The sequence below is a fragment of the Puntigrus tetrazona genome, chromosome 13 (assembly GCF_018831695.1).
Source record: "Puntigrus tetrazona isolate hp1 chromosome 13, ASM1883169v1, whole genome shotgun sequence".
In the NCBI taxonomy this organism is placed as follows: domain Eukaryota; kingdom Metazoa; phylum Chordata; class Actinopteri; order Cypriniformes; family Cyprinidae; genus Puntigrus; species Puntigrus tetrazona.
Genome location: NC_056711.1, coordinates 24,018,535 through 24,030,417, shown reverse-complemented (window position 1 = coordinate 24,030,417; position 11,883 = coordinate 24,018,535). Strand labels below are relative to the sequence as shown.

General features: G+C 36.5%; 1 protein-coding gene across 2 annotated transcripts in view; it reads right to left on the bottom strand.

The window, feature by feature from the left end:
* Nucleotides 1–10,095, bottom strand: part of mcph1 (microcephalin 1) — a 47,961-nt gene extending 37,866 nt beyond the window's left edge. For both annotated transcript variants that reach the window (XM_043255746.1, XM_043255747.1), the window contains exons 1-10: nt 9,950–10,095; nt 9,598–9,659; nt 9,123–9,214; nt 8,919–9,037; nt 8,194–8,278; nt 7,933–8,044; nt 7,704–7,835; nt 4,748–4,840; nt 2,832–3,983; nt 2,294–2,394 (exon numbers count right to left, since the gene is read on the bottom strand). In XM_043255746.1, coding sequence (XP_043111681.1) covers nt 2,294–2,394; nt 2,832–3,983; nt 4,748–4,840; nt 7,704–7,835; nt 7,933–8,044; nt 8,194–8,278; nt 8,919–9,037; nt 9,123–9,214; nt 9,598–9,634 — 1,923 coding nt within the window. In that variant the 5' untranslated portion in view covers nt 9,635–9,659; nt 9,950–10,095. The remainder of the gene's footprint in view (nt 1–2,293; nt 2,395–2,831; nt 3,984–4,747; nt 4,841–7,703; nt 7,836–7,932; nt 8,045–8,193; nt 8,279–8,918; nt 9,038–9,122; nt 9,215–9,597; nt 9,660–9,949) is intronic.
* Between the last annotated feature and the right edge of the window lie 1,788 nt (nt 10,096–11,883).

The following is an 11,883-nucleotide window of genomic DNA, read 5'->3' as shown; positions in this document are numbered from 1 at the left end:
ATCCCTGATTTTGTGCAAGTGTAATTAATGCTGGTTTGAAGGCAAAAGGTAGTAACACCAAATATTGATTTGATTTAGATTTTTCTTTGGTTTGTCAACTTCCATTTTTGTGAATTTACAATATGCAATTATTATTTATATTTCTGAAAGCATTCTTTGTTTACAGCAACCTTTTGCACAGTACTAATATATACACATGCACACACACGGTCCCCTTCGGTCAAAAAGCCAGACTGGAATATGTCAAACTACATGTTGACAAGCCACAAAACTTCTGGGAGAATGTCCTATACACAAATTTTGCCAAGGCACATTGGCTCTATGTTCACAGATGGAAAAATGAAGCATATCAAGAAAAGAACAGTCGCAGTCGCAGGTCATGGGTCTTGCAACAGGACAACAATCCAAAACACACAAACATTGGACTATTCTAAAGTTGCCTTCTATGAGCCCTGACCTCAATGCAATTGAGCAAAATAAAAGGCAACAGCTATTCTTGTCTTATGCGCCATTTTTCCTCTCCTCCTCCATTTTAGCAAGCTGTAAGCACATTTGGCAACAGAAATAATTTTAAATAAGCCCCATATGGTCCGCCATGCTGGTTCGTTTACTTCAAGCTACCACTGCACCCAGGCAGTTTGGCATGACTTGCCCGAAAGTCGTGAGTGATGATTTGAAGTCATGACAGGCTCAAAAACCTGCCTGGAACAGAGAGTAACTGCCACTCCATTTGAAAACAGGTAATAGGGATTTACTGATAATCAAGAAACTGGCTTTACTGACTAGATATGTATGACTGTAGCATGCAATATTTCACCCAGCCCTACTTGGCAGAATAATATTACTGAAAGGAGAAAATAGAGTGAAATTGAAATTTGCAAAACACATGAAATGGACAAAGGGCAACTGATATAAAGTGTATATAGTCTCACACAATTATTTTTACTTTTAGCCTAAAAAGAAGCATGAACCTAAGACAAAGAATTGGTGTACACCTTGCACAAATGACACACTAAGCTTGGTGGCCAGTACATGCACTCTGTGGTCTCTAGTCAAAAAGAAAGAAATGAGGGCCAGTGTTTGTTCTGGCCTTTCCCAACAAAACCACAAAAATCTTTGCCATCAAAATACTTTGCAACAACCACATTTTTCCAAAACATATTTAAACACCAGATAGTTCATTATATCATTATAACACTAATACAACTATACACAAGGTAATGCAACTTTACTTTACAACTGGTAGTATCAGTCATTTTAATTAGTTAATATATTGTTTACATTTTATTTTTAAAAAAAAATAATTTTTATGGTTAAACTCTCAGTTTACTACAATAAGCCTGGCCTGAGTGTGAGTTTTACTCAGGGAAAAAAAAGTCCCAGAGGAAAAGCCAATCCTGCTCATGTACAAATTGTACAAATTTAAGTCATTCTTATTTCTTATTCAACTGTTGTAAATTGGTTTATTCTAATCATGTCAAGCATACGCAAGGGAATACCGATGACACCTATATGTGAATTATTTACCACAGTAGAACAGAACCCAATGTGATAAATTTGAATTTACTCAGCTGCACCGTTTTTTGGAAATCAAATCAAATAGAGAGAACCCCTAGAGGTTCTTTCTGTTCCAGGAGGGAGTTTTGCTCAGTTTAAGGCAAAGCAAAAAGAGAACTCACCAGGTGCAAGTCACAGTGGTGAAGAAAGCACACAGGAAGCCAGGAAAGCAACAAATAGAGTAGCATATAACATCTGCATCAAAAGCGATTACTATACCCTATTTGCCCTATTTATTTCATGCTGCTCCACAGAAGCATGAAGCTGAAAGATTGGGCTGCAAATATAAAACAGAGCTTTAGAAAAAAAAAAAAAAAACATGTAAAGCAGCCCTTTTCTATATAAGAGTGGAAAAATAACGCATTGTATCCAGTCTAAGTTTTTTTTTTTACCTGCTTCTTGGCTAATCAAATCAGACGGACATAAATAAGGACAGGTTGCATTACACATATGTACACCATCAAAAGCAATTAACAAATATACACAAAGAAAACAGACCAATTGACATGCGTTTACTTTTATGTTAGTAAACTGCAAGGAGTCTGGTGCCAAGAATTACTAGTTAAAAAAAAAAAAAAAAAGTTGAGTTCACTTAATATTTGTTTTGTGTTCAGTCTGATATGGATTTCAGTTATTTTTTTGTAAAGATATATTAAATCATAAATTCATAGAAATGTTTTGTTTTTTTTGCCCAACTATCCAAAAGACGTTAAAAACTAAAACTGTTTTACTTTACCTTCATGAACTTGTCCTTTTTCATATGTCTTGGTTTGCTACTCATTTTAGGACTTTTCTCAAGGCTCCCATCAGTTGTGCTTCCATTTTCTTTCCCTACAGCTGATATAATGCAAACAAAGAAAGAATGTTGAGCTGAAGACAGCAGCACACAGCAGGTGCAGTGAGACAGCTGAGCAGCAGATAAGAGTTTTTCTCAAAATGTTTATTCAACCGTGCAATATTTAAAAGTATGCTTTATTGTGAAGTGTTTCTCAACTAACACAAAGGTTATTCAAGTATTAAAAATTTATTTAATCTTATCACAATCTAGCAGGGACCTAGACGTTATTGCATGGCCACAATTTAAAAAATGTTTTAATGATATAAATCTTCACCTAATTTAAAACTATTATATTTTTTAACTTTCAGATTATATACTGCCAAAGCCTTGCCTTGCAAATTTATAAACTCAGCTATGTTTAGAGATAAGCAAGATCCAATAGAGATAAGCCAAAAAAAAAAAAAAAAAAAAAAAAAAAAAAAAAAAAATTACAAACTTTTTAAACCCATCGGTCTCTTTTCAATGGCATGTTTGGGGTCAGGGGCAATTTCAAGACAGTTCTGTATTTTTAGATTCACATTAACCACTGACGATGACACTTGAGGAGTAGCCGTTGAAGTCTTCTTTTCAATAGCAGGACCTAAGTCAATTGAGCTTTTACGCTTCTTCTCTTCAGAAAGAACAAAAGAGTTTAGTCTAGTTTGTCTCATCTGTTTCTTTGCCGGTGCCTCAAGTTTTACTCCTTCAAACCTCGGTAACTCGCATGTCCCCACAGATAAACATTCAGGCCTTGATTCAGGTGTCTCAGGAGCAGGGTCTGATGAGCCAACCAAGAAGTCTTCAATATCAATATTTTTATGTTTTCGCTTTTTACCAAATGATCTCTTGGCTTTCCTCTTGTTTGAGTCATCTAGGTCAAAAGTGGGCACCTGCAATTTTTCTGTGGTTGATCCAAATAAACTGACCTTTCGTTTAAGGGCATTATTCGCTGGTGAGAAGTAGTCTTCAAACACCTCACATTCTACAACATCTCTATTAGGAAGACCACCAACCAAGTCAGTAGAACACAAAACAGCAGAAGTTTGAAGCTGAGGTTTACAAAAAGGCCTGTGGGTTACTGATCCATCACTTTTCATTTTTGTAAAACTAGTGCCTGGTGAAGTCGTCTTCTTGGAGTATAAAGGTTTGGAGTTGGTCTGCAGATCACTGGATTGCTGTATACTTTTTCTGTTTTTGTGTTTGTTTTTTGTCAGGCTTTCAGGCAAGGAACATTCAGGTCTTTCAGGGTTGCCAGATAACTTTGTATATATTCCAGTGTTTTCAGTTTGAGGTTTGAGGCGTGAGCTTTGTTTTCCTTCACAACAGGTTTTATCAATATAACTCTTTAAAGTGGACTGTTTCTTTCCTCCAATGTTGTTCACTAAAGACCTTTTTGATCTAGAAGATATGGGTGAGACTTTACTATGTGTTTCAACACCGGCCACATTACATATAACCATGGCTGTGTCTGATTCAGGAGGTGTTTGTTTTCTTGCTTTACTTGATATTTTCATTGTTAACTTTTTATTACAATTCTGTTTTTCTTCCTCATCTCTTTTCTTCGAGGAATGACAGAGAGAGGTGGAGAAGCAATCCAAAGGCTCTTGCTCTGCAAAAGTAAAAGTTCAACATTTTTAGTTTTATATGATGCAAATTGATTACTAAAGATACTAGGAACACATATTTCTATTATATATAATGCACATTCTGATCATATTTCACAACAATACTCTTTTTTTTTTCGTAAATGAGTAGAGCAAAATAAACTTTCTTTAAAAAATTATTTATCTTACAGAACAACAGTAAAATTTCAGTACTAACATTTATGAATGTTGATAAGCTTTTATTTTGATGGACCTTAGTGTTTCTTTCTGAAAACACAGCAGATATACAGTTATAAATTACTTTTTTACTTTTTCATATTACAATTATGGATTTAACTGACGAGTAAAGCTTTTTTTAGCGAATATTTTCTTCACACTTTGAACCTGGCTAAACAAGCAAGCTGTGATAATGAAAAAAAAATATTATGCAGTTTATTTACTAATTGTTAAATGTTTTCGCATAGACATTCAATGCCATACTAAAACAGTCTGTTGATGTCAGTGCTTGTCATGATTTTTGCATCTTTCTGAATTTTAAATGCTTCCACACTGCCGACATGTTTGCTGTGTGCCTATCACTCTACGCTGATTGCTATTGCTGTGTCACAAAAATGCCACTGTTCGGTACAATTAATTTGGTCTTTTCACTTATTCAGAGATTCTTTTGTTATTTTCATCTAATAATTTGTCAATCATTCGGTGCATCCCTAAAAGCTACAATTATTCTACTACCAAAAAAAAAAAAAAAAAAACTTTTGTTTCTCCAAACCTAGTTGTTGCCAGAAAGACAGAGTTGGTGATTCCCCAAAAGGTGGTCTCAAAGGTGAATTACATCCTGAGGCACTATCCAGCATCTGTGAGGCTAAGGGAGAAGACAAAATTAATTAAATATCTGAAAGTCCTTTTTTCTACAGTATTTACAGATTCTATAGGGCAGAAGTCTCAGGCTTTATTCCTGGGCCACAGCTTTGCAGAGTCTAACTCCAACCAGCTTCAAATCACACCTGCTTGGACGTTTCTAGTAAACCTGAGGACTTTAAATAGATGGATCAGATTTGTTTGATTAGGATTGGAGCTAAACTGTGCAGAGCTTTAGCCCTCCAGGAATTGAGTTTGATACTAGTGCTTCATTTATTTTTATTCTCAATGCATTTATTAAAGGGGTAACACTGCCTGTCCGCAACTCTACAGCTGGGTTCTACAGCCATTACTACCACCAAAAAGGATGACGGCCCATTCTTGATCTAAGACCTCTGAATCGTGTCCTCATGAGAAGGTGTTTCAGAATGATCACACTGATCATGTTGGATTTGAAAGACGCTTGCTTTCACATTTAGATAACGCCCAGTCAAAGGACTTTCTTTAGATAAGTCTTCGAGCGTGTGGCTTTCCAATACAGGGTCCTCCCCTTTGGGCTATCTTTGGCCCCTGGCATGTTTACAAAGTGCATGGACAAGGCACTTTCGCCTTGCAGGCACAGTGGAATCCACATTCTCAATCACCTTGATGACTACCTTACTTTCTAGCCCTGTCACAGGAAGAGGCCTTGCGTCACAAAATCCTGCTCCTCAGCCTCTACAACAACTTTCCTCATCTTTCAAGACAGGTGCCCCCCATAGATGTTTCGGGAAGCAGACACACTCTGACACTTTAAATCTAGATACATACACACTAATATGCTTCTATTATTCAAATTCATAAAAGGATTGTAAGGCTGCATTAATTAGATCAGCCGGAATTGCGAACCCTCCTCATAAAACACAATGTACTCGTGACACTGTAAAAAGAATGGCATCTACGCTAATATTAGTGTGTTTCTGTTTCCACCATCAGATGGTGGATCAGTACCCAGAGATGGCGTTTATCTGAGACCAGAACACACACACACACTCTCACACACACGTTAAAAATTTAACTGGAAATTAAGGGCTGGGTGCCATAGGAGAACTGGCCCCAACTGAGCCTGGTTTCACCCAATATTTTTTTTTTCTCTATTCTGTATAAATGGGGTTTTGGTTCCTTGCCACTGTTGCCTCTGGCTTGCTTATTTTGGACACTTTTTAGCAATTATCGTCAATTTGATTACAGAGACGGTCTCTGCACTTAATAACAAATTGTTCAATCCTATTTGATACTGTTCAGTGCTTTGACAATCTGTATTGTTAAAATCGCTATATAAATGAAAGTAATTGATTGAATCATTAATTTACAGGCATTCTCTGTAGTCCCTAACTGCCTGGAATTCAAACTTAATGACTCCAAGGCATGGCTACATACCCAAAATGCTCTCCACACCCCTCAGAGCATAAGTGGTTGCTCTCGATCGAGAGGTAAGTTTATTACGCTCTGTGTGGGCATTGAGAAACTACACTGGACACTCTGCTCCATTTAGACAATCTTTGTCTGCTTTGATGGCTGTGCCAAAGGCCTTCCAGTGTCAAAGCAAATGCTTTCTAAAATGGATTGTGGATGCTATTTAGCTCGCTTACTCTTCCTTGGGTCTGCAATGTTCCATTGGAATAAAAGCCCATTAGACTAGAGGGGTCTCCTCATCCTGGACATGGTCCAGCAGCGTGACCATTACAAAAATTTGCGTGGCGGATGGCTGGACTTCACCATACGCATTTGCTAGATTTTGTAATCTGGACATCTCTGCACTGCATGCAAGAGTTCCATCTGTATGAGTTCACATTCCTGTTACTAATAGTTTCAGTGCACTTGGCCATTCTATGCTCGGTACATTAATGAAACTGCTTGTGCGCTCTGTGCCCCTTAAAGTGCTGAGGCTGTACAAGCCTGAGGCGATCAATCTAAGTCAGAAAGGACCTTACAGAGTTTATTCTTCTGCCCTAGCCGCTATTGTCATTTCTTGATCTTTGTGTCAAGTATGATTGCATTGGTCATTTCCCTTTCTCAGTAAGGTGTTAGATTGAACCATGTTCCCAGAGCATCGCAGTATGAGTGAATAAATGAAAGGAAACATACTCGATTACTAAACATAACCTCAGTTACCTGAGATACGAGAATGAGTACTGCAATTGCTGTGGTTGTTGAATATGACATAGTTGTTGCTTCAGTTGAAGCAACCTGAATCCTATGGCAAATCAACTGTTTATATAGCCAGAGGCCCTGGCCATTTTTGCGGGCATCTCAGCAATAAGTTAGTGCAGCAGCGCTGCTGAGCCATTGGTACGTTTCTATCCACTGAAGCGATGGCTGTGCAGTTTCACTGCGTAATTGAATAATGCTTCAGTTCAGGTGAAAAAAAAAAGTTTTCCCATAGTGTCTTTTGCAGACACAGTACGAGTGAAGTATCGAAAGGGAACTAAAAGAATAAAGTGCAGAAAACTGCACATATTTGCACTGACTGTAATAGATTACAAAAATACGACAAATACCAGTTTGAAATTTCCAGCAACAAAACAGACTGTATTATTTTTTACAGTTTGTCTAAAACGACACCAGAAACCTTGCACATTGAAGTTACAAATTGTGCCCTCTCTAAAAACATTTTTAAATAAGTTGGATAAATGTTTTTTATTACTATCAAAACAAAACAGAAACAAACAAACAAAACTAAACAAATAAACAATTAGAAACAGTTAAGTTCATCAATATGAACCAAAATATTTGCACCCCTATAATTCAGTGCTGTGGCATGGTAGAACAGGTAAATAATTAGTTCACAAATGAAAACTAGTTCTCAAAAGAATTTGGGGAAATACCAGTGGGTGAGAGGCATTCACGTTGAGCTCTCATTTCTCTCAGTCGCTGAGCCATGCTGTCAGAGCGTTTTAAAGAGGGACTGTACACGACTCCATTTTCCTCATCAATTACAAATGGTGATGTGTCGGAAACTGTATTAAAACAAAATCCCAAATGCACAACAATCTTCAAAAAAAATGTTTTTTGAATGAAATAAACATAAAAATATATTTTTTTTGCTTTTCTCACCAATGGGGGATGAGGATATCAGGCCTTTGATCATCTTGTCAAATTTTTTCTTCAGCCGCCTGTCATTCTCAGGGGTCTTTATAGGAATATCTCTAGGTTGCATGCAGCGGTGCTGCAAAAATGGACAAAAACAACAACAACAACAACAACAAAAGATTTATTAACATTGGCCAAAATGTGTAAAATATTCTTAAACCAACTAATTTAAGAAAAAAAAATTCAAATGTTTGTTGTTTTAGATATTAAGCTTAATTTCCTTACTGTTCTTTTACTTAGATGAAGTTTGGACTCTTCATTTTGAGCAGGGAAAAGACTCTCATCTGCACGTTCATTGCTCTCTTTGCATCTGCAAAAATCACACACTTAACAGAATTTGAAGGGAAAAGGAAACACTGATGTCTAGAGACATCTATAGGCTGTCCAAAGAAATTCAACAATCAAAACGAATTTCAATCAACTAAATATTAGCAAATCAATTCATGCAAAATGATTGAAAAGAGAGTATTTCCTTTCCTGACTTTTTTTATACAGGGACTAGTTCTATAATAGACGTGTAATTTTTTTAAGACATTTATTTTAAATTATGTGTCATGTAGTAGGGACATATTTACAGCACTCTTAAACGTGACAGAAAAAGGAGAAAACCTCTCTGGTTTTCCAAATTATTAAAAATTCCAGCCAAAAAAAATAACAACAATAAACAATTATTTTGTCAATTCAAATGTGAATGAATATACATTTTTGGGTCATCTATCCATTAAGTTGTATTAGCACATATTTAATTATTTTGTCCCTTCAGTAGAATAATGAAAAGTTAATTTCTGCCAGGCTCTAATTTTTAACCAATTACTCATGCCTGACCTTTGGAAATTAAATGAGCAACTTTGTGTAAATCAAAACCTTAATTCAGATTTACATAACTATTCATTCTTAGGATGCTGACCTGAGTATGCAGTAGATCAGTTCTATGTGACACTCATTTTTACCTTGCCACCCAGTGGACCGAAACAATCCTCACACCCATTTTCTGAGCTTTCTTCCATATGGATGGGCGGCCATGTTTGAAGACTACGTGGGTCACTTGTTTGTTGAGGGTCTTGGATACCTGTCATTCAGAACACAGTAATTTATTTTACATAGACATCATTTTATTCATAAACACTACTGCCAAAAAAAAAAAAAGGTGTCACCTCTGCACCCATGTTCTGCAGCTGCTGAATGAATGGATCGGAGTAATCCTCCATTCTGTTCACAGACCATACATCAACATATGCCACCACATCTTAAAAAGGAAAAAAAGGACAGTGGATAAACTTTCACTACACACACAAAGTTTAATTCATAATAAAATTAATGTTTAGCACCACTGGCATAAAATATGCAAGTTAAAAGGTTTAAGGACTAAAGAAAAACAATTTAATTTAATTTCTCAAATTACTTGGTAATGACACCCAATAATACTAATTAAATCATAATGTAATTATCTTAAAATGAATATAATTTTTCATATCTTCCAACTGACACTGTTGTGAGACGATACAAAGATGTTTTTCTATGTTTTGCAGAAATGACTGCTATACTGTTTTAACATAAAACTACAATTATTATACATTATTAAAAGCATGTGTTTATAATTTCAATCAATTAATTAATATCCATTGATACCTTTGAGAAAACCAGCAGAAGCATTTTTTTCTGTCATGATTGATCCTAAATGTTTCCTAAAACTGCATCAACCAACAGAAAATGGAATATTACAAAATCAACATGACTCAAGCAAAACAGAAAATAAGCACGGTAACATACATTCGGTAGAGATTTGACTCTGGCCTTATATACAATATGTTAATGGTGAACAACATCAAAGACAATTAAAAAAAACAAGCTAATAGAATAGCACTGGCAACTGGTAATCTTCACGGTTACAACTGGTGAAACGCAGAGTATAACGTTAGTTAATATGGTGTTCTAGCAGAAATATAAAACGTTCTGTAAGAAAGCACATTTCATTGCTCACCTTATCCAAAGAAGAACACAAAAACATTTCCTTGTTTATTTCTATATATATATGTACATCGTGCCGTTGATACGCACTGTTTTCATATGACCACTCACTACAGTAAAAACGTGTTTTCGCGGTAATGGTTGCTTTTGCGACGCATGATGGGAATTCAGTGACGTTTCTTACACCAGTTGGTTGATGCCTTATGGCCGCCCCCCTTTTTTTTACTTTTTGTTTCACAGAGATCGGCTCATGTGACAAGAGTAGGCGACTGCACTCAGTGAGTGTATGAGCAAATAGAGTGATCATTCTCAGTTTTCGTTGCGGATCATTCATTTAGGAGATCAAAAATTCGTATAAATTGTGATGTGACTTGTATTAACGTGCTCATATTTTCAACAATTAAATTGGAAGGAATTCAGCTTATGTTAGTTTTATATGAGAATAATAGTGATGAACAACACTTCCAAAGTTGCCTACTTGTTATTTATTCGAAAGCTGCATTTGTTTTCAGAATGAGAACAAATCACATATCCTATAGATCATCAGACGTTTTTTTGGAATACTGATTAATAATTTATATGAATAACAGTTTTCACTAATGATCAGCAACTGTTTTCGAGATAAGAAATGCATTTTGAGCACCAAAACAGCATATTTAAATAAGTTCTGTTGGATCTGGAATAATGACTGGAATAATGGCTGTATAAACAGTTATTTAAAAAAAAATCATAATGTTACTGATTTACTTGCATTTCTGATCAAATAAATGTAGTGTTGGTGAGCATAAGAGACCTTTAAAAAAAAATAAAACATTTACAAATCTTAGCTTTTGAACAGTGTGTTTTTAGCATTTCTTACATTGCTATGAATAAATGAAAGTATTAAAAAAATATGACTCCTAATTTATTACTTCTACTTTCAGTATGTGTAGTTACTCTGCATGTGTATTAGTAATTTTGCAGGTACAAAGTTTTGTTATTTCTTAAGGCCAGAATGGTTTATGTCCACATTTCTTCTAAAGTGTGTGCATACTGTGAGTTGGGACCCTAAGTACACATTTTTGGCTGGGACACTACATTGCAGGACCAAACTAAATTTGTTTTCTGTTAAGGACAAGGGCATACCCACATTTTTTGCACACTTTCTCCACTGTGCCCACAGCATACCCATACTTTCCCCAATGTGTCCACAGCCAGCCCACTGGGCCCATTGGAGACCCATTCTGTTTTGTGTGGGCCAGTCCACTTTTAGCCTCTCCAACTTGGACCCATAGGTGCCCTGCATTTCACACGTGGGCTGCCCCCACGGGTCCCAAACGGACATGTTTGCTGAGCAATTGGATCCCATTCAAATCCTATATCCCAACAAAAAATCCTATAGGATTCCTAAAATAGGATAGGATTCCAATTGGAATTTCTATCATATTTTGAAACCAATCCTATACAATTTTCCTATGAAAACACCAAAATTATGCTAATAACCAATTTTTCCTTTTTCAGTGACTTCCAGCTTTCACAACACCTTTCATAGCCTTCTCCTAATCCCCTCCCCTACTCATGGCCAGTAGCCCCTCTGTCCAGCACAAGACTTGTCTCTGCTAATGCTGTGGATCCTGACATCTGCCATTCCCTCTCTCCTTTCTCCTGTTTTTCCCACTCACTGACTACCCATTCATACCCTGCAGTAGCCAGCAGCATCAGGGCACAGATTTTATCAGAAGCCAGAGGCTTTAAGACCTGCATGCAGTCAGACTGCTTGCATTTCAAATAAGCTCACCAAACCCTCATCAGTGAAGCATTTTAAGGCCATCCCTGTTCACTTATCTGATTTTTCTGCACTGCCACAGCAGTGTCCTCTCCTGCAGGAGCATGCATCTGCATTACCCCATTGCCCCAACAGTGACTGCTACCTTATCTCTCTTGTAATGAATTAGCTCAAAAGGTGGA